Genomic DNA, 27,433 nt, shown 5'->3' with positions numbered 1-27,433 from the left:
GGGCACAGCTCCCCGGGGGCACCCAGGACCCAGAGCTGCCCTCAAGCATCCCGCAGCCCGGGCAGGGGACACGCACACGCAGGCATGGCACGGCACTAGCACACTTATCTGAGCACCTCAATCTTCCGGCCCTCTACGATGGTGCCATTCAGCTTCTCTCGTGCCCGGTCGGCATCTGTGCTAGTTTCAAAAGTTACAAACCCAAAACCCTGTGAGCAGAGGAGAAAAGGAGAAAGAAAGAGACAGAGAGAGAGACAGAGAGAGGGTGCGGGGACAGAGAGAGAGAGGGGGTGAATCAGGAGAGCTGGCGCAGAGGTGAGGCTGCCACAGTGCAGAGATGGAGAGCCCGGGCTGGGGTCCCCGCAGGGGCTGGGGGTCCCGGCTGAGGCCTCAGCATCGCCCACAAGCTGGGAGAAGAGTCTGGGAGAGGGGCACAGAAAACGGGGAAGATACAACAGAGACATCCAGACACAGAGGGACATGAGCTGCCTGTGGGGGGGCAGAGCAAGCCCTTCCTTCCCTCCAGTGCCAGGGCCACCCCAGTGGTGCAGGAGCTACCCCGAGATGGGGCATCCCATGCCAAGATCCCATGGGGCAGGAGAGGAGAGCAGGTTACAGTGCTGCCAGGCAACCTGGCTCCGCTGACCCCCTCCCCAGGACTTGCCATACAGTGCCAGCTGTGGGCAGCACCCACCTTGGAGCCCCGCTCATTGAAAATGATCTCCACATCCAGTATCTTCCCGAATTGCTGCAAGTGGAGAGAGCAGAAGGGTGAGTGCCCATAGAGCCCTGGCCCCACACCTGGGGCTGCTGGCATGGGGCTCTGTGCCAGGGATGGGCCAGGGGCTGCCTTGGGGGCCAGGCCCAGGGACTCTCAGGGCCATGCAGGGGAGAGCCCTCATCCCTCCCACGGCTCCCACTCTGCCAGGACTTTGGGAGTGTCACCCAAAATCTCATTAGCCAGCACTGCTCTGAGTCCTAATGAGGGCTAGGAAGGGGATAGTGAGGGGAGACAAGGGCTCTGTGTCACTCCACACACAGGATGGGCCCTTGGAAGGGGACAGTGTCAGTGTCCCGATGGTGACACAGGGCAGCACTGAGCAGGGAGTAGGTGACATGGTGGCTGGATGGGGCTGGACTCACCCCAAACATTTGCCGCAGGTCAGGGTCCCGGAATCGGAAGGGGATGTTGGAGACGTGTAACCTCTTGGGCTGCTGCTTGTCTGTGTTGTCTGAGGAATGTAGCTGCTGGCTGTCTGTCTGTGCCGCCTCGTCTGTCTGCTGTGGGAGGCATCACCACCATCAGCCCCTGGCCGTGCCAGACTCATGTCCCTGCTGGGGCTCCAGTCTTGGGGAATGTCCCCCTGCCCTGTGCTTGGCCCTGCCTGCCCCCAGGGACACCCTGAAACCAGCGGTCCCCAAGCCTCAGGCAGCACCCCATGGGTGTCCCTGCATCCTGGTGAGCCGGGGGGATGATGGCAGGGCTGTGGGGGTGCTTGAGGTGGGGGTGCAGACACTGCCATGTGGGGCACTTCCACTGGGGCCATGTGGAAGCACTGGGAAATGCTGAGCTCAGCGCTTTCCCAGTGCTGAGTTCCAGCCCTGTAATTGCCATGATCTGGTGGACCAGAGCCAAGCAGGTGGATTATAAGTGATTAGAATTGAGGGGGGGGTGCTGCGAGGAGAGGCGATGGTGGGAGCCCCAGCCCAGTGCCCCGTGGGACTGCAGCCAGGCAGCACCACTGCCCCAGCACCCTCCCAGATGCTCCGGCAATGCCCTCGGCCCCCCGTGCCCCTGACCCGCTGCCTTACCGGTACCGTCTGTGTCCCTGCTATGGACTGTGTGCTGGCGTCGGTGCCCGGCTGCTCGGCGTGGCTCTGTGCTGGTGTGTAGAGGGTCATGGCGTGCTCTGGTACTGTGCTCTGCCCCGAGTAGTCCTGCGTGGGGTGGGGGTGCGGTGGTGCGTACTCTGCGGGGATTCCGTTCTGGGGGGGCGGGGGGTACTGGGCCGGGGGGTAGGGCTGAGCCATCGCGTCCGGCGGAGCCGTGGTGTCCTGGTTACCCTGCCAAGAGAGTGGCACCGTCCCCCTCAGCCGCTGGTGTACCTGGGGTGCCTGGGCTGCCACCTGCCCACAGATGGAGTCCTCGTCCCCGCAGCCAGACCCAGGCCCCCACCCCACTACTCCACAGCCCCCCCAAACCCTGGTCTGTCTCTGTGCTGCAGTGGCTCTGGGCTCACGTTTATATCAGCTGAGCCCCGATCCTCTCCCCCTCTGAGGCCCTGTCTACCTAGTGCACTGGGGCTTGGGTAGGAGGATGGACACTTCTCCGTGGGGTTTAACTCCTGAAGCTGGCACATCTCTGCCCTTGGGGAGGGAGACCCAGGCAGACCCCATTTTGAAGCCCAACGTGGGGCAAAGCAGAGCCCGACTGGCAGCATTGCTGTGGGGGGCTGCACAGCACTGGCACCTGCCAGTGTCCCAGTGCCAGTGGTGGCAGTGAAGGGGAGTGGGGCTGGGCAGGCAGGGAGGCGAGGCAGGGAGGAATGCTGATGGCCCCTTGGCAAACACCATACAGGGATCAATTAACTGCTAAATATTTGATTAGGCCTTTTGCTCTAGCATAGCGGGCCTGGCTGCCCCGGTCAAACTGGGTGAGCTGCACCCACGCCAAAGGCCGAAGACTGTTGGGGGTTTGTGGGGGGCTGGAGGTGCCACCCACACAGTTGTGCAGCCCACAGCCTGCACCTCTCCTGCACATCCACCCATTCACCCACTGTCCATCTTCACAGCCCAGCGTGCCCCCGTGGGCTCTCCCCCCTCACACGTGTGTGCCGCACACAGCCGCCCACCACGGCGCGGCCGCAGCCCCCACGGCAGCCCCAAGGCCACGCAGGGCAGCGCCCGCAGCCCCCCAGATGCTTTACAACATGCCGTGGCAGCCTCTCGCCCGTGAAATCCATCTGTGGCTCAGCCCGAGGAGACAAGCTCCTTAACTGTGTGTGTCACGAATTTATGTTGCTGGGGGATGGCAGAGGGCTGCAGAGGGGACGCGCTGGCAGCTGCCATCCCCAGCCCACAGGGCCGTCGCGCCGGGGACACATGGAAACCCAGCGGGAATAGCCCCGCTGTAGATCTGCAAGTCATCGGCAGCACCGGCAGCGCCGGCCGTGCTGACTCAGCTGCTCGGGGACGCGCCAGCCTGAGGCACCTGCCAGCACGGGCCGGGGCTGCCACGCTGCAGGAGCCGAGCCCATCGCCGGTGCTGCCCCAAGACGGGCACCCAGGAACTGCTCTTGCCCACATCACTCCTGCCCACACCGCAGGTGCTAATGCCACCTGGCAGGCTGGAAGGTTCCATCCAACCCTGCTCCAGGGAGCAGGCAGACACCGACAGTCACAGCGGTCACACCTCCAGTGTGACCCTCCCTGCTGCATCCCTAATTCCTGGTGCCCATCTTTGCCTTGCCTGCATGCACAGAGAAAGGAGTAGCCCACATCCCTCCTGCCTGGGACACTCATCCTAGCTGTCACCACAGCCAGGATCAGCCACCACCATGTGGGGACTGGGGGCAGGGGGATGCAGATGGGTGCCGGGACAGGGACTGTCCCGACCTGACCAGATCTTGGGCCCTCGTCAGCCTGTCCCGACAGCCATGTTCATACCAGTTATTAATTAGGGCTGTCGCAGAGCCTGTCAACCCGGGTATTATTTCATTCAGGGACCATTAGGTTCCCGCGGTTGGTGCTCACAGCGCCGGGGCTGCGGGTGCTGCAGAGATGCAAATCCAGGGCTCCCAGTGCCTCCCACTGCCCCCAGCACCCAGCCACCCCCACCGGGGACAGGGCTGCTCGGTGGCTGGTGGGGGCTGGGGGCGAGGGTTCCACGGGGAGGGGGATGCCGGTGGGTTTGGTTGTGTGATGCTTGCTGACATCACAGGGAAAAAGCCGCTGCTCAGCTCTGCACCCCACACTGCCCGCAATACTGGAACAGCCCCATCCCTGGGCAGCCCTGGGCAGTGAGGGGCCCCCTGCTCCTCCCAGGCAGTTACTGTGGCCCCTTCTTGGGGTCCCTCCCTGCACTGAGCACCCAGGGGTCCTGGGGGACCCAGCTCTGCAGCCCAGGTGCTCCCAGCCTGGTGTGCCTGGCCATGTGGGGAGCCCATGGCACAGTGCTGGCCCGTGGGTGCTAGGGACAGGTGCTCTGACACATCCCTTGCTCCCACAGTACCTGTTCCTCCTGGGGTGTGGGAATGCTCCCACACAGTGCTTTCGGCACTTGCAATAAAAGAAATGCTGATCATTAATAGTCCTGGGCCTCATTTAAAACAAGACAGATCAGTGCAGTGCCCAAGCCTGGAGCAAAGCCGGTGGCATTTAACATGGCACAGGAGACACAAGTAGCACTCCACCACCTCCACTGCCCACCTGCTTGTGCAGGTACTGCCAGGACTGTGGCACAGCACTGTGCTCAAACACCACAGCCCCAGGGACAGCAGGGGAGAGGTTGGGATGGGGACCCCAAGTTCCCCTGTGCAGAGTCCCCTGTATGGTGTCCCCTGCCCAGTGGCTGCTGCCTGGCATCCTCTCCATGGTGTCCCCTGCCCTGCCCATGGCTCAGTCTTGCACCACCAGCCCTGCGCAACGGCTGCTGCAGCAGGCAGTGGGTAGATATCATCTTTAGCTGATTAAATGTCCCTCATTAACGAGTTTCTTTAATTAATGAAGTTTTTTTGTTTGCTCCACTTGCTTTCTCCCCCTGTACTCTGCCTCCTCAGCACAATCCAGGCCATTTCCTTTCAAGCCATTTAGCGTGTGGGGCCGGTTCCTGCCGACGCCGCACTTTGGTGATTGTGCCTGTCAGCTTGGGGCTGACAACGCCGTTTCCCACATTTGCTCCTTTTTAAGAAAATAATGCACCGAGAGCCCCCAGACCCAGAGGATGGGTCAGAGCAATCAGCTGAGTGCAGAGCCCTGTGCTAACAATGGGGCACCCGCTGGCCACGAGCACCCTGCCACGGGCCACCAAACCCTGCCCACAACAGGCGTCCTGCCAGCACAGTGATGGTGCCACGAGTGAGTGCCTGGGGTTATCGGCCGCACACCAGCACCTGCACCCTGCTGCCACCACAGCCACAGCCACCACAGACGGGCCTGATTTCCTCTAAAGCCTCATGGCCACCCTGCTGCTTTGGCCTGGCCCCACTCCCATCTCCAGCCCATGCCAACTCCCACCAGCCAGCTCTGCCTGCAGCTGGGCCCCGCACTACGCAGTGTTGATGGTGCAGAGGCAGCACGGCACAGCATTGCCCAGTCACAGCATGACACCACCCAGTCATGGCATGGTACTGCCTGGTCATGGCATGGCACTGCCTGGTCATGGCATGGCACTGCCTGGTCACGGCTCAGCACTGCCCGGTCATGGTTGAACCTGCTTGGTCACAGCACCACCTGCTCATGTGCAGCTGGGCTTGAAGCTGGCATGTGGAGCCCCGGAGCAGCTGGAGAGGGGACACAGTCCTGTCACCACACACTTCCCCACCCTGACAGTGGTCTCTACTGCTGCAGCTGTCCCACTCCTCCTGCTGGGAACCAGACACCTCCTGTGGGGGGGGGAAATGGGGCCGAGGTCCTTCCCCCATCACAGCATCTGCAGAGCCCCCCTAGGTGTTCCTGCAAGCTGCAGAGCCTCAGTGGGCACATCCCGCAGGCAGCACAGGCGGGGCAGGGAGGGCAAAGAGGGCAAACAGCATGGGCAGAGAGTGCAGGCAGAAAGCACGTTGCTGTGACCTGGAGTGGCTTCTGCCCGCTCACGGAGGACAGGGCATCCCCTTGCCACATTATGAGGCAGCCTGAGGTCACTGCTGTGCTCAGGGAAGGGTGTTGAGCAATTCCCAAGGTCCCCTGTGGACCTGTGCCCACCAGCAGGAGACAGAGCAGGCAGCAGCCAGGGAGGCCAATGGGACCATCTGCCCTTGTGCCCACTGCTCCAGAGCAGGGCAGTGTAGCATGCTGGGCTGCAGAGATGGGTTCAGCAAATGCCCCAATGGAGGCAGGAAGGTCCTGGCATGGCCCCACGTGCCCCCCATGCACCCTGGGCCCCCCCAGCCATCACTGCGTGACAGCCACAACGTCCCCTCTTCGACCCGGCAGCTCGTTCATGCTAATGACTGTCAACATGAAACAGAGGCCGTGAAGGGGAAGAAAATTACTCCCTGAAAAGGAATTGACTGATCCCCATCATTTCTCACGGAACCACTGACCTGTGAATATTTCATTACCCCAAATGCTGCACCATCCATACAAAGCAGCACCTGGCCCTGCACATGCACCGGCCGTGGAGCTCCAAGCTGCTCACGGAGCGGGGTCAGGGTGCTCACCATGGGGACAGCCCTGGCCCCAGGAGGGACGAGCCCCGCTCACCGTGGGACAGTGGGAGGTGGTGGTGGGTTGCTTTTCCCTAGAGTGGGGCCAGACCTCACAGAAAGCTGGGTGGGACGATGAGGAAGGACCCAGGGGAAGCAGCAGTGAAGGCGTGAGGAGCTGCGGGGACCAGAGGCAGCAGCAGCTGCACTGGATGTCTTCATCACCGAGGCGCAGGGAGGGGTGAGAGGCTGGTAATGGCATCTGCCAGGGATGCTCCGGTGGGAAAGGAGTGCTGCAGAGAGCAGCAGGGCTGGTGAGGCCAGGCGGGACCGAGGGGCAGCAGTGATGGTGTGAGAGGAGGACGAGTGGGGAGGAGCAGGCCAGCCCGCTGGCATGGGAAACACCATTTTTCTGAGCTGCCACACACTGTCCAGGCACCTTCCATTCCCCCTTCCCTGCTCCTACCCTTGGCCCCCCGAGCCCCCACAAACAGAGTCAGGGCTGGACGCTGCTGCCCCTCTGTCCACAGGAGCCTGGGGAGGAAGGACGCAGCGGTGGCAGCCATGTGACATGCAGGAGTGGGGATGATGAGATGCTGGCCTGGGCACACACCTGTGCACGTGTCCCCATCACCTCCAGTGCAGGGCAGGGGGACCACGGTCCGGCCCCAGCCCCGGCTCTGCCAGCTGGAAACTTCGGAGCTGAAGCTGCATGAAATATTCATGAAGTAAATGGTGCAATTTCATCTGCATTCAGCCAACTTCATGTATATTTCAGAGTATTATGAAATGATAATGTTGTGTAACCGAGGCGAGACGGGGGTGCTTGGGGGGGCTCCTGGCCACCCCCCGCCTGCGTGGCCGACAGCTCCCAGCTCGCCTGTACCTGTGCCGCTGCACCGGGAGGGACCGACGGCTGCGCTACCGCCGGAGATGTGGCAGGAGCAGGCGCAGCAGTGGGAGGAACAGAGCTCTGGGACACGCGGCACTCTGCTCCCTCCTGATCAGGGCCCGGAATCTCCGCTGGGGTCAAGGCTCTCCCGTGGCAGCTCGTGGCATTGTCAGCGACGCCAGGGCTCACCTGCAGCAGCCCCCGGCATCACTGGCAGTGCAGGTGGCATTCCCGGCACAACTCTTCCTTCAGGCACGCTGGAGCAAGTCACACCTGGTCTATGCAGTGTTGGCCAGGATTCCCAGAAGCATTTGGTCCCCAGTGGCCACCAAAATGTTGGGACAGGTGGCACATAAGGTACAAACTTGGCTGCAGAGTGCAGGGATGGGCTGGAGAGGACCTGAGTCCTCGGCAGCGTCCACCGGAGCTACCTGCTCCTCCTGAGCCGTACAGCACCAGTGCTGGATGCCGGTGCCTGGGCACTGCACACCTTGGCACACCAGGGTGACCCGTCTGCTGCTCCAGCAGTCCTGGGAACAGGACCCCTGTGTCCTCCTGCTGGCAAGGGCTGGGGGCTCTAAAACCCTTGTGTGGAGCTGCCAGAGCCCAGCTGGACCCAGGCAGCTCCAGACAACGTAAGCAGTGGGATGAACGGCCATGTCCACTGGCCTCATGCCTTCCTGCAAGCTCCACGCCAGCTCCACTGCCATTCCACACCTGGCCCCAGAGCTCACAGGGCTCAAGGAGCCCAGCTGGACCCTGGCACTGATCCTGCAGAGCCTCTCACACCCAGAGTCCTCTCACGGCCCCTGTCCCTGCCACACCTGTGCTGCTGCGCTGGGGCTGTGGCGCAGCTGCTTGCATGGCCAGCGTGGGCACCTGGGGCACCACGGACCCATGTGTTTGCCCGGACAGTGCTCACATGCAGCCCTCTCTAATAGGCAGCCAGGAGCATAATTTTTCCTCTAATTACATATTCAGCACTTCTGAGAAAATGAGATTTTGGTAATTCAATTGGACTGAGCAGCAGCGCTATAATAAAATGAAATTTGTAACAATCGCGCAGTTAAATTAGTTAAATGGAGAGGAAGGAGCTGTGGAAAATTGACCCCTCGATCTCCTAAAGACTAATCAGACATTTGAACCAGGTTGTGCTAACAAAGCCCCCGGGGTGTTCGGCACAGAGAGAGGGGAAACCAGAGACACCGTGAGGGAAGAGCTGGAAAACAGCCGGGGCCTTGCGGTGCCGCAGAGGGGACACCCCTGCTCCAGTCCTGGGGTGGGCCAGGATGGGTTTGGTGGGGAAGGTTTCGGGTACAATACTGGTGCCATGCCCTCTGTGGCACTGGCCATCTCCAGGGCTTGGCCATCTAGGTCCCAGCAATGGCTGATGCTGTGGAGGCCACTGTCCCCACAGGCTCCTGGACACACACTGCATCCCTGCTGAGTGCACAGAGGGTGGCAGATGGTCCCTCTCTGCCAGCAGGGACTGCAGGGACACAAGCACCTGTACCCTGCAGTGGGACCAGCCCTGAGTGGGAACAGGCACCACAGAACCACCTGGACAGGGACAACGCACCACACTGGGCACATGGGGGAGGAGCATCCCACAGGCTGGAGGGGCTCTACAGCAGGTACAACGTAATTAGCCTCAATATTTATCTTGTTGTTCCTCTTCTCTATTTTTTCTTGTGAAAGAAAAGGAGAAAAAGACGAGTTTCTCATTTGCAAGTTAATTAGTCTAATTACCTCTAATTAAGAGCTCCCCACACAATGCAGATCACAAATAAGCTGCCACTGTCGCCTGCTCCCACTCTTCTTTCCCCAGTTTTGATTTTTCACAGGAGCTGTTTGAAGGCTGTGGCCGGAGCTGTGGCTGAGAGATGCCGAGTGGGTGCACCAGGGATGGGGGAGAGATGTGGGATCCCACAGTCTGGGGCTGCTCCCCTCCAAGGCTGGTGCCTCCAGGCATGCAAAGGGACAGTCCTGCTGCTGCTCCCCTGGGAGACCCCAGCACAGTATCAGGGCTCAGCTCACCCTGGGGAACTCCAGCCTGGAGCCAGGGCTCAGTCTGGCTCTCCGACCCTGCACCAGAGCAGGACCCATGCGTCCTTCCCTCGATTCCCTCCCTGGGAAGCTCCTGTGCACATAAGGGGCTTTGTCCACACACCCTAACTGGTGCTGCTGAGGGGGGACGAGTGGGTACAGCCGGTACCTGTGTGTCCTGCCAGGCAGCTGGAGTGGGATGCAGCTGGAGTGGGATGCAGCCAGCACGGCCCCGGCTCATGGCTCAGACCCGGAGGCTTGAGCTCTGTTTCCACCAGCACAGTGTCTCCCCAGACACGACCCAGCCAGCCTGGGTGAAAACATGGGGACAGGAATATGCTGGAAAACACAATCCTCACCAGGCTCTGCAGGCGCTTACCCTGACAGCTCCCCAAAACTGCCTGCTTTCCTGGCAGCACCGGCCTGGATGCTCAGGAACCTATTGGGGGGCAAAGTGAGAACCCGGGCTTGGGACACTGGCTGGGTACAGCAGGGCTTGTATGGGATTTGGGAACTGCACTCGACACCTGGATGGCAATGCCCGCAGCACCAGGCGATGCCACCACAAACCCTGTCACGTGCTGGAGCGAGGGGGGACACCTGCTCCCTGCTGGCTGCAGGAACACTGAGGGAGGTGGTGCAGGTTAAAGCCCTGCCATGGTTGCCCAGGGGCAGCAGAGGGGTGAACCCTGTGGTAGCCCACAGCTCCCAGCCTGCTCAATGGCACTGGTGTATCATCAGGCCAGTAGCCACGCCATGGCCAGGACTGCAGAGCCCCTGGCCACATGCTGCCAGGCTCACACTGGCACTGGGAAGATCCAGTTCCTTCCTTGGACATTTGGTTCCCTTCTGAGCTCAGGTGCCCTTCCTAGCCTTCCCAACACTGGCACTTCCCCAGGGCTCCCTACACTTTCCTGGCACCCAGCCCCACACCTGCCTGCCAAAACCAGCTGCACCAAAGGTACTTAAGACCCCTCCTGGAGGAGCTGCAGTGCCCCTTGGTGCCCCCAGCTCCTCCATGGAAGCCCATTATTCCACAGGCACAGTGCCCCCACGCATGGGAGTCGCCATCCCCATGGGAAAGCAGCTGGAGAGCCAAGTGACTCTGAATTTCATGGAGGTGCCTGGGGTGCCCTGGCTGCAGCACCCACTGTCCCACCCAGCCCTGGCTGCAGGCCCCGGAGCCATGCTGGCCCAGGGGCAGAGCAAGAAAATCAGCTTTCAAAAGCATTTTCCTATTTGGATGCTGGTCCCCAAGTGGAGGAAGCCGTAGGGCCAGGGCAGTGGAGCCAGCGGGGGCGGCCCATGCTCACTGTCCTAATTAGCCTTTCTTTGTTAAACCCCCCCCCAACTGCCTGTGATGCTTAGAGAATGACAGATACTAAATCTAATTTAATCTACTCATTCACCCATCACTATAGCACTAAAATAGGAATATACCTATAAAAAGAGCATTGCCAGGCAGTGTGGGCCAAAATCACAGCTATTGTGGGAAAAGCAGCTTTGCAAAGCTAAAATTAATGTCAATGTTTTCAATATATGTATATATATAAAAAGCAGAAAATGTTTCTGGTGGCTTTAAGGCTGGTCCTCACCGAGCAGAGCAGCTGCCACAGCATGGCCAGAGCCGTGAGCCACCGTGCCAGGTCTTGTATCCGTGCGACGCGCGAGCAGGGGGAGAAACCCGGTTTGAATTGAACCCGCTGCTGCAACACACGACAACACTGCTCGGAATAGACCTGCTCCCTAAAAATATAACATGCTAAACTTGGCAGCAACCCTCTTGGAAAGGAATTTTCCAAGCAGGATTTGCAGAGGCTGTTTCCCAGCGGGCCGGGCACTGCTCAGCCAAGTCTCCTGCGCCACAGTGTGACCGTGGGCACCAGGGATGTTCCCAGCAAGCAGTAGCTCAGGGGCAGCATTGCAGTGGGGTTCAGCACACCTGTACATCAACCTGTGCTGGGGCCAGAGCTGCACATGCATCACTGCCTGTGCCTGGGTTGCGTTGGGGTCGAGCACTGATTCCGAGGCTCAGAGCCTGGGTCTGTTCTGGGTCAGTGCTGAGCCCCGTCCTGCAGCCATCACCTGCACACTCACAACAGCAGTTTTAGGTAGAGACCGACTCCTCTGTTCACAAAATGAAGCCACCAAAGTGTCCCTCTGCACCAGGTCCTTGCTGAGCAAGAGCCAAATGTCCCTGCCAAGCCCCACCGAAGGATGCAGCATTCCTGAGGGCACGGGCTGCTCCGCCAGGGGCACGGACCCACCCTCCTGCAGCCTCTGGCCCCCCAGGGGCACCACTCTTGGAGCATGTCAGTGCTGGGAGGAATTCCTGGACACAGCACTCAGAATGCTGTGGACTGTGGCTCCTGTGGCCAGGCCAGGGTGGCCACATGGGGGGAGCGGAGCAGAGCGAGCTGCTGGTACCCACAAGGACCTGCAAGCACCTGGATGAGCCACTGGCACTGATGAGCTCTCCCTGGCGCTGGGAGACCTGAAGTTTTCCTGAGAACTTCATTTCTTGATCCTTCCTTCAAATCCTGGCACTGTGGAGAACACTGGGGCTGGGAGCTATGAAACACAGGTAGCACACTGAGGAACAACTCTAGCCCATGCCACAAACTCCTGGCAGGGAGAGCATGTGTCCAAAGGAATGATGGCAGCTAGTGCATGCAGACCCTGGAGCCTCCCAGCTCCTGACCCCCTGGCCAGTCCAGCAGACTCACTTCCCAGCCAGTGAATCAGTCATGATCACGGTATGTGCCCACCCCAGGTGCCCCACTACAAATCCCCACACCTGGACAGGGAGCTGTAAGTCAGGGGGTCAAAGCCAAGCCCCCCACAGACTTCAGGACACAACTAACTTGTGGAGAGTCAGTTGAAGCCCCTGAGGTGTCCCTGCTACACAGGGGTGAGCTGAGCCAGCTGACCAGGGCCAGCTCTGCAGCAGGCACACGCAGCATTGCTCACCCTGTGCTCCTCCGGTGCAGGCGGCACAGGTGGGCACATCCAAAATCCAGAGCAAATTCAGGACTAAAGCAGGTGTCAGGCAGGCCCATTGCTCACCTGAGCAGGATGAGGGCCCCTGCCCCACGTGATGGCTGCCAGTGACGTCCCTCTGCCTGATGCCTTGTTGTGACATGCACTGGGAGACACACCTGTCCCCAAGCACCGGGTGCAGAACCTCTGTAGGTGACAAACCCCAGGAAGAGGATGGAGATTTTTGCCTCCATTGTGTTCAGCTGGGTGAAAATCCAACTCCAAATCTTGTAATAAAACCCTCCTCCTGGCTCGCAAGTCCGGAGATGCTGCCAAGGAGCAGAAGGCTTCTGGGAGAGCAGGGAGGAAGAGATGCAGAACACGATGGTCAAATCAAACCAGGCAGGGCGATGGGGGAACCAGGAGACACCGGGTGCAGAGCCACGCATCTGGGAAAGCTGCTGCTTCCCAGGGATCCCCAGCTCCGCTTTGCCCAGCCCTGTGGGCACCAGGAGCCCTCGTCTGCCCACCATGCTGCTGTCCCTGTCACCGTGAGCCACAGGCAGCACAGCCAATCCACGCCAGAGCGCTCCGCAGGGCAAGAGAGCGGCACAGCTGAGCCCCTCGTGTGGCCAGGGACAAGGGGATCCCGGCCCGAGAGGGACATCTCCCATGCTGCAACAGAGGCTCCAGGCCCCGTTCTGGCTTCTATTCCAAAGCATCCATGTGCTCCCTTTAGAGGGACAGAAACTACCCTCTGGGACGGGTGGGAGCTCAGGGATGGTTTCTGCTTGGTGTCAGAGGTGCAGCAGCCTCGGGGAACTTGACAAAGCCCAGGGAGGCTGAGAGTGAAATCCAGAGCAGCTCTGGCTCTCCCCAGGCTCTGCCTGCAGGAGGGTGCAATAAATCACACACCCGCCTCAGCAGCCCCTGCCGCAGCCCCCGCGCACCCCGTGCTCATGTAACCAGCACCAGCTTCGCCAGCCCCATCGCCCACGCACCAGAGAGAGCAACCACGGCCTTGCCATCCCCACCACCAGCGGCCACGCTGCTCCGGCTGCGACCCCACTTGGACACCAGCCATGGACATCCCAAGGGACAAAACACTCCATAGCCCTTCGGGCTGGAGTGGAGGGTTGGCACCAGTGCCTGTCCTTGCCGCCGGGTGAGCCGTGCCGGCCACGCCATGAATTTTTAAACTCCTGAAAGCACAAATGGAGTGGTTTGCCTGGCTGGGAGATGGGATTTCCGATGCAGCAAAGAGGCATTTGAAGAAGATGCTGCCTCTCCCAAACTGCGCTTCCCCCGGGATGACGAGCCTGGAAACCTGGGGCGCTGGGTCCAGTGCAGGAATCAGGGCAGCCCCGTGGGACAGCAAAATCCTGGCCAGGGTAAAGGACCAAACTGATGGCCCCGGCACCCTCCATCTGGGCCACCCAAACTTGGGACTCGCCCGGCACTGTGTCCCCCAGTCCCTCTGCAGCACCTTCCTGTGACAGCGAGACAAACCCGGCCTGGCTGCGGGCACGCGCGATGTGACAGCACACACACACACACACGTATGTGCACACACGTGTGCACGCACGAGCTCGTCACCTTCCCTTCTCCCCAGAGGCTGCTCAGGCCATGCAGGAGCCTCTTTCCTTTATCCGAGCATCCATCATCGCCAAGCGGCAGCAGTGCCGAGGCGAGGAAGCGCTGGACCCGCGCCGGCGGCTCTGCCTGCTGCACTGCCCGCGCCTCAGCCACGCTCCAGCCCCGGCCGCGCTCCCGCCACCTCAGCGGGGAAACCAGAGAAACCCCCCAAAGCCGCAGCTGAGGACCCGGTGCTGCGGGGCTGGAGGGGATAGGCTGGGAGGAACCTGTCAAGCTCTGACCCTCCGCAGAGAGGGAACCAGCCAGAAACACGTGTGAACCGGAAAGCAAGAAAATCCCCTGGAGAGGGTTGCTTACCTGTTGGAGGTAGAGGAAGGCTGGAGGACAGGGGAGAGAGTGAGGAAGCATGCCTGAGTTGGAGACAAGGAGGCAGCCCGAGTTAGCCATGGAGCACAGCATGTGTCGACAGGTAGCCGTGGAGCTGCTCGCGGGTCCGTCCTCTTCCGCACACTGCTATCCACCGCTATCCTCGTCTTCCCGGCTGGCCCCTCGGGCTCTCCCCTCCTCGCCGTCCCTCCCGACCCCTCGGCGCTAGTTAGGAGGGTTCATCTGTGGCAGGCCGGCCGCGCTGCCGCCGGAGCAGCGCTCGGCTCTTCACTTCGGGGCCATTAGACACTGGCACTGAGCGCACGGTCTGCAAAGGGTGTGCGTGAGCCAGAGCGGAGCGGGAGAGAAAGGAAGGGGAGGAGGAAGGAGAGAGGGCTTGGGAGTGAAATAAAAGGGGTGGGAGTTGGAGGAGGAGGGGGAGTCCCCTGTGCATTCAGACATCAAACAGAGCTCTGTATAAAATGAAGAGAATCCGTAATGACATGAGAACAGCTGATCCCGCACTTAACCCCTCCACCGCCGCCGCTCGCAGATGGCTTCCCTGCTGTCCTCGCCGCCCCGGCCACACGCTGGGGAAGCAGCCGGGCAGGATGGGGCCGAGTGGGCAGAGCTGTCTCCCTTCCCAGCGCTGGCTCCCAGGGGAAGAAGGGTCTTACGGGGAGTTTCGGTGGTGCATCGCGGGCGCCGCGGGAAGCCGTGCCGAGCAGCCGGCACTTCCAGCGCGCAGCCCCCGCGATGGCAGGGCCGCCGGGGCTCCCCATGCACGCACCGCCGGACACGTGCACACGCGCCACGCTCTCGGTGGGAGCCGCCACGGCAGGGCGGCCGTGCCGGGGGGACACGGGAGCCATGCAGCAGCCCCAGCTCCGCCTCCCGGGAGCCACCGACCCGCTCCCGCCTGCAGCCCCGCATGGCCCCGCAGCCACTGCCGCACCGCCACGGGCCTGCGCCACCGCGGGCAGGGCTGGCAGCCCACGGCATTCCCTACGGAGCGGCCACGGCCACGGCCTCACCGCCACCTGCGTGCCCTGGGCACAGCTGCCGGGCCCTGCCGAGGCGTAGGAGCCCCAGGCAGGGCCCTGTGACCCCCCGCCAGCCTGCCGGTCCCCCAGGCGTGGAGGGCTGCGGGAACCCCTGCACCCTGGGGTGACATGAGTGGCCCTGCCCGCTGGTGCTGGCTCCCCTGCATTCCCCAGAGCGATGGGGACCCTCTGCCCCAAGAACCACCGGCTGGCCAGCGGTCAGCCCCGGCAGAGCTCGAGAGGCATTCTGGCGTTTCTGAGGGGCCTGCGGTGCTGCCAGCAGCCCTGACGCATTCACACCACACACACCGCTGTCACAGCTGCCATGGCAATAGCCTACGTGCCGGTGCCCGTGAGGGACCGCCGGCGTGGGCGCACACCTGTGCTCGCTCGGGTCCCCGTCCCACCTCACGCCTCCACCCGTCCACGGCCCCACAGCAACCCTGGCCCCCTCTGGTGCCACAGAGCTCAGCACTGGCACAGGGGTCCCTCCCCAGCACCCCACACCCTGGCACTGCATCATGCCTGGCTCTAGAGCCATGGCCAAGGCCACCAGGATGGTGTTCTGCTGGGGTATGTGGGAAACAAAACCTGGGCTCAACTCAGTTTCCATCTTGGCCAAATATGATGCACAAAGGCAGGGCTGTGCCAGCAGCTGCTGATGCTCTGTCTCCGCCGGAGCCTCCAGCACACGACCAGCCCTTTTTGGAGTTGGGATTTTCCACAGTATCCCCAGGCAGAGTGACATGCTGCAGTGTCCTGGTACACTCACAGCGGTTCCCGTTTCTACTGCAGACACTCAGAGCGGCAGCATGTGGCACGGCCGGCCCGGAGCCACAGGAGAAACCTGCTCTGGAAGAGCTGTCCTGAGGAAGCAGTGTCTGGGGCCTAGGGAGCGCCAGCCCCTCCTGTGGGGTTCTGTGACTGGGGGCACCACTCTCCATAGGGACCACGAGGTGCCAAATTGGGGAGGGTTTGTCAACACCAGAATCAAGCGCCAAAAGGGTCCAGCAGTGACATCCACTCCATTGCCAAGAGCATCCCCGGGCACTGCTCCCTGCGAGGAGCACGGGTGTCCCACCATGACCGTTTGCCAGCCAGCTCCAAGGACCACGACAGACGCAGTGGCCCCTCTGGCACAGCAGTGCTGGGACCCCGCGCTCCCGCTCGCCTCCAGATCCCCTTCCTCGGAAACCCCACGGCCCCAGTACCACAGTCTCCAGCACCCGGGGCAGGATGTGGGACAGCTCTCTAAGGCACAAGTGGGTCCTCCCTCAGTCCCTCAAGCAGCTGAGGGGAGAGTGGCCCCCCGAGGCACCTGCACGCACCCAGGCACCGCACAGACCCTGAGCGGTGAGGGGCACCCTGAGCAAGCTGATGGGCAGCTCTGAAGGCCCTGGGCTGGTCTGGCTCCACTGCAGCTCCCGGAGGTGACAAGGGCAGGGCACTGCCCGGCACGCCGGCCTGGCGGTGCCCAACCAAACAAACCACGTGAGGCAGAGGCTGGCTCCAGGATGAGGTAATCTGCCCGTCAGGCTCTGGCCAGGGTGACTCAAAGGCATTCCTGGCCTGTGGCAGCACCACGAGTGCTGGCACTGCCCTGAGCCAGCAGCAAAATGGGCCCAGCTCTGGGAACTGAGGAGTGTGGGATGTTGGGAGTCTCCTCTCTCCCTCCTCCAGCCATTGCCAACACCTGCCTGGCTGCAGATGCCCCACAGCAGCCCCACAGGAACTCCAGCATGGCAGGGCAACACCAATCCCATGGCTCCAGTGGGGAACACGTTCCCAGCCACCAGCGGTGGGTTTCCCTCACCCTGCTGCTCCCAGTGACACTGTGCTACAGCCCCAGCTGACAGCACCAGCAGTGGCACCAGCCCCGAGGAGCCCTGGTCAGGGTTGCCCAGCCCAGCAGAGCCACAGCCCTGGAGGAGACCCTCTGAAACTGAAGCCTCCTGGAATGAAAGTTTATTTATCTGTTTAATTAAGATGTGTTCACCAGGCGCACAGACCCCGTTCCATCTGTCTCACTTACAGCCGCGTCCCAGTAAAATTAAACCTAATAAATATCAGCAGAGGGAAAGCAAAGGGCATGTGTGAGATATACGATCAAAGGCAGAAGCTGCACAGGGCTGCAGTTCTCAGCACATCTCTCTCTGCCCTTCGGGGCTGGGCTGGCACTGTGCTCCCCCACGCAGGATGGGGCTGCCTTTCCTTCAAATCAGCACAATTCCCAGCTTTTTATTTATTTTAAATGAACCCTTGAGGGCTCCTTCGTTTTGTTTGCTGGGAGAGGGAGAACAACATGGCACTGGGACAGGAGTGGTCTTGGCTACTGTTCTGGTGCTGGAGCCAAGGGGCAGAGCCTGCAGTGGGACAGCTGACATGCACAGCCCCCCAAACCACCACCAAGGGAACCTGCTGGGGACAGTGCGGCACATCCAGCCGCTCCAGGTATCCAGGATGTACCAGCAGCCAGTGCAGTGCTGGCAGCTCCCAGGGAAATGCTAGAACAGCTCGGCTCCCCTCTGAGGCACACTCCACCATTTGGACCCTTCATCTGCCAGGAACGAGCCCCCAAGGTCTGCCAGGAGCCCAGCCCCCTCAGGCCCCCCGAGCGGGTGGTGCCACAGGCTGCTGGCATGGCATGGCTGCGGCACATCCAGGTGCCCAGGGTCCTGCACTCACTGCACTAAGCCCTGAGAGCACGTCAGAGCTGCTGCCCTCCCAGGTCTGCCCCAACGCTATGTCCAGATCCTGACCCACGGGATGCAATGGGAAATCCAGCCCCTGGTACTGCACTCACCAGGACCCATCCCTCATCCTCTCCCAGAGAGGGATGACACAGTGCCCATGGACCCACCGTGGGGGCACAGCCACGGGTGGGCTGGTGCCGTGCAGGCTCCCAGTGTCTAGTGCTTAACAGGACCCCATGGCCCCCCGCAGCACGCACCCACGGGGCAAAGCTGGATGCTGATGCTTGGGAGAGCTGCTAAAAGAGGGCTGCAGGTCAGGTGAGGTGCAGCCACTGCCACAAGGGCTGGTGAAGTCAGACTAGTGAGGTCAGACCGTGAGGTCAGATGCTCCGGCCTCCCCGGGGTCATCCTGCGAGTGCAGTGCCGGTGGCCTGGCAGCACCCAGGGAACACAGCACCCACCTAATCCTCTTCTCCCACCCGCTCCAGAATGCCTCCAAGCCGTGGCATTCATTAATTAAAAGCTCATTAGTAGTTAGTCATAGACATAAAGCGATTAGATGAAGGTGCTGACGGATCTGAGCCGCCGTGCTGCGAGGGGAGGGTCCCACGTCCCCAGTGCCCTGGCTGCAGGGACTGCCCCAGTGCAGGGCACAGACCAGCACAGAGATAAGGGACCAACAAGCCTCCTCTGCACCCTGTTAAACCTCCTCTCCATCTTTCCCCGCTCCTTCCTCCTACTCCAGCAGCTCTCAGGGGTCACTGGAGACCCCCCTGCTCTGAATTCCCAAAGGTGAAGCACCCAGGCATGATCTCACCAGGTGAGGAGGGGACTGTTACCACGACATGGTCAGTATCTGAGACAGCAGCTGTGGCAGTGGGAGGGGAGCAGGAATGCAGGGAAAGCATGTGGAAGTTTAATGGGATCCAGGGAAAAAATCCACCTCACTGAGAAGTTCCTGGCCCATGGTGGGGGACAGGACGGGGCCTTAGGCACCTTCAGCCTCTGTCGAGAGCTGCCAGCACCATGCAGAGCAGGAGAGTGGCTGGGCTACCATCTGTGGATGTCCTATGGCCCCCGGGTCACCCCTCCCTCCTTTGCCCTTCAGCCACCCAGGCAGGGAGAGGACCCTCAGTGCTCTCTACAAAACAGTGCCCTGGTTGCAGCCATCCTATGTCCCCCATCATCTGGCATGAGCAATCAGTGCACAGGGACCTCCAGCAGCCGGCCATATCCCACCCCTGTGGGACACACGGCAGCTCCTGCGGGGACACACTCGGCACCCCCGGCTGGGAGGACGAGCCTGTCACTCTGCCTGGCTCCTCGCCTCCACCCGCACGACCCTTCCAGAAGCCCTTTCACTTGACAAAATATTTACATGAAATGGCAATTAGGCTCCCTGAATTTAATGAGAATTAACATGCAGCAGCAGCACCGTGGCAGAGCAGCTGCTGCTGAGCACCTCGAGCTCGTGGGCCAGGTGGGCAGTGGGGGGGGGGCCATGGCAGGGGAAACGGCTGCACCACGTGTGTCACAGGGTCGCCAGGGCCACCACCACCACCACTGGGGCCAGAGTTACTGCCACTGCTAAGGCCAGAGCCACTGTCAGGGCCAAGACCACCACCAGGGCCAGGGCCACCACCACTGCCAAGCCCAGCGTGGATGAAGGAGGATGCAGGAATGATGGAGGGCGACGCAGGAACGATGGAGGGCAATGCAAGGAACGAGCAACTATGGACCCAGGGACCCAAAATGCCTCATCCCAGAGTCCCCCTCTTTTCTGAGACCAGCTCTGTTGCCTGACAAAGAGTTCCCAAGAAAATGCACCCTCTAAGATATGCACCAGCCTCTCAGGCTGCTGGAGGGCTTTGGCAGCAGGCTGTGGGGTGTCAGCACATGGGACAGGACAGGGGAGTCCGAGCAACCCCAAGCAGGTGTACACGTGGCATGCCAGTGTGGGCACTGGGCTGGGACCCACTGGAGCAGCAGACAGGTGAGGTGGTCAGGGAGGAGCACCGGGCTGGAGTTGCTCCAGGAGCAAACACTACATCCTCATTATGAGGCTTTTTAAATGCACAGATAGGATATTAGTGTTAAACAAGCACTGGGACTCCAGGGCAAACTTTAAAAATCATAATATTTACAGACCCCTCCTTCCCCTCACCCCACGTGCTCTTTATTTCCCTGCAATTACTGCTCATTTGAAGACATTTTGCTTTGGCATCTCAGCCTGTTGTGATATCAATGACTGAGCCACCCACTGCCTCCTGCCACAGTACTCCCACCATGAGGGGACACCGGACCCTCTGCTTCCTCCCACACCACGATGGAGAGACGCCTGTGATGCCATGAATGACACTGCTCTGCCAGGACCACAGCCCCTGCCCAGCCCCTCGCAGCAGAGCCGGGGATGGCACCGCGCAGAGCCCAGACCGGCTGTCCCAGGCAGGCTGGCTCCGTGCACTGCATGGGACAGGGAACAGGGACCCTTAAGCACCACTGCCCCAGAGCCAGTGTGGTGTGGGGAGTTGTGCCTGGAGCTCCCACGGGAACTGGCACCCCACGCTGCCCGTGTCTGCCCGGCTGAGCTCCGCGAAGGCACGTGGTGCCAACGGAGCCTCAAGCGGAAGCTCCGGTTCACTCCTGCAGCTCTGGTGGGTCGTTAAGTCCCTGGGCAGAATTAGCACCAAAGCAGGAGGCTCTGCCAGCCCTGATGAGCTCCAGAGCGGCGGCAGCACCGACATCCCTCATGACAAAGCACCTTACGCCTGAAAGCTGCTTCCTTGAGCAACAATGAATTTGCATTATCCTCTTCCTCCTCCCCATAAGCTCCTTTCCCCACACCCCCCATAGCCTGGCTCTGCTCACTCTGTTCCCTTCTCACAAATCCAGGGGAGCACAACTCCCTGGAATGTGTAATCTCCAACAGACTGCTGCAGCCCCCAGCCCCTTGCCATCTCTTGGAGCGGGTGGAAGGAGCTGGCACCACTGGCTTCAGCCCCAGTTATGGGCCAGGATGCCACAGGAAGGCCCCTGGATGGTACAGAGCCTGACACAGCCCAGCTCCTGTAGTGCTGTGGAAGGACCTTGAGGTCCCCATGGGGACCCTGAGATCCCCATGGGGACCTCAACAGCTTCGGTCATCAACTTCAAGCCTGAGAGAAAGTGTGGGGACCACCCCACGAGCATCTGATCAGACCCTGGGTGAGCACCCACAGGGCACAGACCCAGTGAGAGGTGGCTGCTGCTCCACACAGACGTGTGACCTGAACATCCCGCTGCCACCACAGACTCGTGCCCCTGCCTAACACAGCCCCCAGGCAGGCTCCAGAGCCCACTGCCCACCACCATGGCACAGCTGGGGCAGGGGCCTGGTTCTGGGCATGGGAGGCAGCTTCTGCCTGCGGCCAGCACTGTGTGGGGCTTGAAGGCAGCAGTGGGGAGGCAGAAGGGTTGTTTGGAGGTGCCCTCAGCAGGGCACAATGTCTGGGCAGGGACATTAGCCCACTGCTCTGTTCCTCCTCAACACCAGGCCTGCCTCCAGCACTGCAGCCCGTCCCCTGCCCGCTGCCTGCGGCTGTGGGCTGCGGGTGTCTGGCCAGAAGGGAAAGCTCTCCCTGACCGGCAGCACAGCCAGGGAGCAGCAACAGCAAGAAATGACCCCAATCCTGAGCAAAACCCCGGCAGAGAGGGAAGTGCCCACCCTTGGCGGAAGTACCTACCCAAAAATACATCATCATGTTGGTGGCCGGGTGTTGAGCTGCTCTGTGGGGTCGGCAGGAGGGCAGTGGGCTGCTCCAGATGCTGGCTGCGCTGGCCGCCGCCCCTCCTGGGTGGGCTCTGTCCCCTCCGGCTGTCCGGCTCCAGCGCCCACGGCCGGCGCTCCCGGAGCCCTGCGCGCTCGCCTCCCTCCCTGCGGCGTGAGCGCCGCGGCTCAGAGCCGCTGTTCGACCTCCAGCATGCTGCTGCGGGAGGGCAGGGGCTGGAGGGCAGCCCTGGCAGGCAACAGCTTAGCCACCCCAGGGAAAAATGGGAGAGGAGGAATAAAAATGAAATCCTCTCTGGCGTCCTCAAGAGCAAAGGGAAGGACGACCGTGAGAGGAGAACCGACCCCAGCGGTGAGAGGGGTGCCGGGGTGGGGGTCCGGGGCCAGGCTGGGCGTTGGGGCCGCAGCAGCAGCGTGGGCACTCGCCAGCGCAGCGTGGGCTCCGCTGACACTCCGAGGAGCAGATGTCCTGCCTCAGCATTTTTCAAGCTACCCTGTCAATAAGGGAATCCGCTGCTCGCGGTTAACCTGCGAGGTGCCAGCCGGCTCCTGGCCCCCCTGGCCACAGCGGACTCCACAGCCCCTGCTCCCATTCTGCTCCCAGCAGGCAGGGACGCTCGGCCGTGGTCGGGCAGGTCCTGCCGGGACGGGCTTCCTGGGGGGGCCCAGCATCCCCCCCTTTGTGGGAGCAGCCGAGCAGTGGCCCAAGGGGGACAGAGCCAGCAGGCACCAGCCCCCTTGTGCAGAGGGGAGCAATGGGGACGGTCCCTGCAGCCCATGATGTGGCCACCTCCGACTGCATGAGAGGGCACCCAGGAATCCCCAACAACAACAGGGCAGCCACCATCCCTCAAAGCCCAGTCTTGCCCCCCATAGACGTCCAGGACCCCATCCCACAGGGCAGAGCAGCACGACCAGTGGAGATCTCAAAGGGGACACAGAGGAGAGCTGGCTGCAGGGTCAGCCATGGGGATAAGTCAGGGGAGTCCTGGGGTAGCTGGATCCTGTGGGGCACGAGCCCCCAGTCGCCCCTGGTACATGCTGCAGGCTCAGCAGCTGGGCAGTGCTGCTCCTCAGGCACTAAATCTCCATCCTCCTGGGGCACTGCACAGTGGAGGGAGCAAGGGAACCATGAGCGCTGAACCAGGCACAGGAGCGAGAGAATAAATAAGGATAAGGGAAGCACAGGAGCGAGGGGGGCAGCAGATCGGTCTCCGGGGCCCAGCGGGCTCTGACATCTCCAGCCCCATAATCATATTCAGAGCAGTGCCGGGCAGAGGCAGCTCTCCTCCAGCACGGCAATAAACGAGAGCAACACTCTCAATAATTCAGCACTGGGAGAGGTGATAAAGCAGCAAAGGCACCACTGCAGGCAGCTGAGGTGGGGGGCTCCTTGCTCCCTCTTATATTTCACTGATCCAAACCGTCTCCTCTCTGTGCCCTGCAAATGCAGCCTCAGCCATGTCTTGGGGTCCCCCCAGCCTGCCAGACCTCCCCTGCTGTTGTGTGAGACAAACAGAGGGGGCAAATGCAGCAGAATGGAACTCCTCAATCACCAGCAGCCAAAATCCAGGTTGTCAGTGGGCAGGGGGGCAGAATCATCCTGGAACCAGGGCAGGGGCAGATGCACCTCCCCAGTGCTGTTCCACCCTCTGCTGCTGCAGCCCCCCAGCCCTGCACACACCCCTCACCCCGAGGTGCCTGTGCAAACAGCACCCAGCTCCCCGTGCCACATCCCAATTCTCCCACCCAGACCAGGCGTGGGGCAGCTCAGCCGCAGGAACCCACCCTGCTGCCCTCCCCTCCGCCGCAGACACGTCTCCTCTCCAGACGCACCCGTGTGGCCACAGCCCAGCGCTCCAGCACCGCAGCCACCGGACCGACCCGCGATTCCCGACCCCGCACGCAGTCGGACACTGGGAGGGAGCAAAGCCCTCTCCTCAGCACAGGGAGTGCTGCCACGGCATCAGCACAGACACAAGAGCCAGAGGTGGGGGCAGCCCCGGCCCTGCAGCCCACACCACTGCTGCCAACCAGCACGTGCCCCCCAGGCTCACACCCACAGCCCAGCCTTCATCCCGTTCATGCTGGCTCCGGGTTTATGCTGCCTGCGAGCCCTGCTCCTGCACCAGCCTTCCTGCTCCTTTGAGCAGCTCTTTATCCACATTTCCCACAGCACCTCAGGACCCTTCCAGACCACAGTCCCCTTCCAGCATGTCACTTCCAACCTTGTCCTGTAGGTGACAGGGACGGGAGTGCTACCTGCCCCAACACCTCTTTCCTGCATTGGTTTGCATGGTGGCAGCTCCCAGTGCCCAGAACCACTGCCTTGGCCCTCACCACTCCTTGGTCCCACTGGCATCCCCAGCCCATGCTGGGACCCAGAACAATGGATGCACCAGCCTCCTCCTCCCCAGCCCCTCGGCTGTTTTTGCTCCTCTGCTTCACCAGCTTTGACAGGGGAGCACAGGTTGTGCTACGCTCAGCGGGATGGACCTTGGGGGGATGTGGTGTCCCCTCTGTGACAGGATCCTCCTACTGCTGTAAAGTCCAGCAACACGAGGGTATGATGGGAAGGAGTCATTCTCATCTGCCCAGCAGACACCAGGCTGGCAGAGGGCAGCCCATCTGGCCCACCTTTCACACGCAACCTGCCTCAGCCCAGGGGACACCATGAGCTGCTGTGACACCTCCTAGTACAGGCTGCAGGACCCTGGGGGCAAACATCCCCTATGGTGGGCAACTGCCAGGTCCGGGCCACTATAGGGCTGGGGGCTGCTGCCCCCCCCCCCCAGTAAGGGCAGGGTCCCCTCAAGAGGCTTCCCCAGGGATGGCTCCCAGGAGCTGCACAGAGCATGGACGGACAGACAGACAGCAAGTCAGCACACACGGACACTCACAGACATGGCAGCCTCAGCTCCCCTCACGCAGGACTTATGTCATTGTGTCACGCCTGCGTGGGGGCTCAGCACCCAGGGGGTGGGGTACTGGGGCCGCTGGCAGAGGGGAGCAGGCAGCCTTCCTCCCATCCCTCCCCCACACGTGGCTCTGAGCCCACCTGCCCCTGACCACTGCTCTGCAGGCTGAGGTGCTGCCCCGTCCCGGCCAGCCTCGTGCCGAGCACCCATCACCTGCCCCTCACATGCAGGGGTTAGCGTGCAGGAGGGACCCCTGGAGCAGCCAAGGCAGAGCCCAGTACAGCTGGGATCCAAACACTCCGTACCTTTTATTCAGCTCAGTTCCTCCCACGGTGCTCGCGCTGGGGTCTCTAGAAAAGACGGGAAAGAGGAGGAAGAATTAAAATCAATGAACATCATCACTAACCTGTTACAGTCAATGCTGTCTGCTCATCGACTGCACAATGTTGGGATATGAGTATGGATGTGAGTGTTACCTCCCAGGCGCTGGGAAGCCTGTGCTGGTCAGGAGCCAGTGGCCAGGCTGGGGACTCAACCCAGGGCAGACGAGCAGCACCAGCACCCACCAGCTCCCTGGACAGGCTCAGAACACCCGCCTCCAGCTCCATCAGTGCACCTCAAACCCAACCCAGCTCCCACAGACCACGGGCCCCTTCCTTGGCCCCCTGGACCCTGCAAGCACAGCCATAGACCTGCACACATACACGGGGTGAGACAAGGCACAGCTGGCCCCATGCACATCCACGACGTGGGACAGGACACAGCCATCGTTGAAGCCATGGCTGCACAGCTGGTTTGGTGTATCCTAAACCTTCTGTCCACCCCAGCACAGTGACATAGTCCTGTGAAGAGCGATCCCTGCAGCACACAGCTCTGCTGCCGTCCTGGCTCCGGGCACTTCTTGGAAAATTAAGCCAAATTTCAAAGAAAACTTCCTGAAAGCTGCACTTCAACTAATTAGCTTTTGCAGCATGGCCAATGCAAACGTTCATCAATCATGTCAGACCCTCAGAAATAATGAGAACGGCTGATACATCCCAGGAGTGGTTAAGGAGTGAGCGAGGACTGCGCGTGTCCATAACCACTGATTCGGTGACCTGGAAGTGCTGAGTCTCACCTGCCCAACAACTCCGTTCCCAACTGATGGAGCTGTGACACCTGGACCCCCATGCCAGGAGCAGCACCCTGAGATGAGGCAGCCCTGGGTGCTGAGTGTGGGTGCAGGGACACCAGGCCCAGATGCTGCCCCAAACCCGTGGCCGATCCCGGTGAGCGCGCGGCCCACGGAGGGTCCGGAGGCCCAGCCACATGTGGAGGCGGCTCAGGGAGCACAGAGCTGGTTCCCAGGCACTTGTGTTAGCAAACACAGCTCTCAGCCACGCAGCAGGATAATCAATTATGGTAATTCCTGCCTCAATGAATCAGATTCATGGAGGAGCACAGCTCATTAGGCTGGTGCTGACTTCCATTAGCACTCTTATGATAAAATCCCTCCCAAATGCTCTTGCCCAGCACGTTTTGTTTGCCAGGCTGGGAGTCTCCCCTCCCCAGCCCCAGAGGCCAGAGCAGATCCAGCTCTGCAAAACGGGTGTCCTAAAAAAGCTGTTTGGGAACTCCGTGGTTCCCAGCAGTGTGGGGACACCCCCGCAGTCGTGGGCTCAGCAGAGCTGCCTGCCTTGCAGCCACCACTCCTGAGCTCTTCCGTGGCTTCGCCAAAGCAGCGCCCACCAGGATCGCGGCTGGGACCGTGAGACGGCACAGCAGGCACAGAGCTCCAGCAGCAGGGCTGGGAGGGCTGGGAGCACAGCCTGCCTCTTCCGCAATGAATAATTGACACCACGCTCCTGGGGGAGGCTCAGCGATGGGTAACGCCGCATTTCCCAAACACATTTCCCAAGGAAGGCGCCTTCTGAGAAGCTCCCCAGGGCAGCGTGGGGCCCGGCAGCCGGGATGCGCCGCAGTTGGGATGTGCCGCGCTCGCTGGCACAGACAGGGAATCGCCGAGCCCAGCACCAGCCCAGGCAGAAACCTCTGGTGGTCCCGGTACTGCAGGGAGCGGGATGCTCAGCCAGAGCCCCCCTGTCCACAGGCACCGAACTGGGAGAGGGAAACCCCTGGCACAGCATTGACGGGAGGTGGGCAGGAGCAGCTCTGGGCGTTACTGGGGAGATCTTGCCTCAGTCCCTGCTTTCCTGGCAGAGCTCTGGGCTGACTGGCTCCAGCTGGAGCCTTGTGAAGCCTCACAGGGACCTGCTGCCAGAACAGGTGATCCCAACCCAGCTATAACCACCCAGATCCAAATCAGGGGGGCTTCACAGGAAACACAACCCATGTCACCCAGCTGCATGGACCCCATGGATGCTGCACCCCAACACCCCCCATCTCACACCGCACCCATGGGGCACACCCTGAGGCAGGCCTGGTTTTGATCTGCTGGGAAACTTCTTGGTAGTTTCTCAAAGTACATTTTGACCCCCCTTTCCTCCACCAAAAATCCTAAATTAATTTTGATTTTAATTAAATTCATTAGCAAAGATTATCTGGCTGAGGAAAAATAATGTCTCGCCCCTCCCCCTGCAGCCCTCTCTATTTATATCCCCATATACAGAACAGCAGCGAATATTTCTTTATGGGCCATTAAAGGTTTAATGTTTAATTTATAACCACGTTCTCCGGCGGGTGGGATGGCCAGGCACAATGTCAACACTTTTAATTAAATGAGAATTTTTTTTTTTTTTTTAACTAAGAAAGATAAAATGCCCCGTTCCC

General features: G+C 61.1%; 1 protein-coding gene across 12 annotated transcripts in view; it reads right to left on the bottom strand.

The window, feature by feature from the left end:
- The window catches only part of RBFOX3 (RNA binding fox-1 homolog 3), a 141,660-nt gene that overhangs the window by 6,106 nt on the left and 108,121 nt on the right, over nt 1–27,433 (bottom strand). For 5 of the 12 annotated variants that reach the window (XM_064676289.1, XM_064676288.1, XM_064676292.1 and 2 more), the window contains exons 3-8: nt 24,970–25,014; nt 14,236–14,572; nt 1,813–2,064; nt 1,144–1,281; nt 695–748; nt 117–209 (exon numbers count right to left, since the gene is read on the bottom strand). In XM_064676289.1, coding sequence (XP_064532359.1) covers nt 117–209; nt 695–748; nt 1,144–1,281; nt 1,813–2,064; nt 14,236–14,337 — 639 coding nt within the window. In that variant the 5' untranslated portion in view covers nt 14,338–14,572; nt 24,970–25,014. The remainder of the gene's footprint in view (nt 1–116; nt 210–694; nt 749–1,143; nt 1,282–1,812; nt 2,065–14,235; nt 14,573–24,969; nt 25,015–27,433) is intronic. The other 7 variants (XM_064676295.1, XM_064676298.1, XM_064676291.1 and 4 more) reach the window with 6 other exon arrangements.

Source organism: Pseudopipra pipra, chromosome 19 (assembly GCF_036250125.1).
Source record: "Pseudopipra pipra isolate bDixPip1 chromosome 19, bDixPip1.hap1, whole genome shotgun sequence".
In the NCBI taxonomy this organism is placed as follows: Eukaryota; Metazoa; Chordata; class Aves; order Passeriformes; family Pipridae; genus Pseudopipra; species Pseudopipra pipra.
The sequence above is the reverse complement of the archived record's forward strand: the minus strand, read 5'-3'. Positions and strand labels throughout refer to the sequence as shown.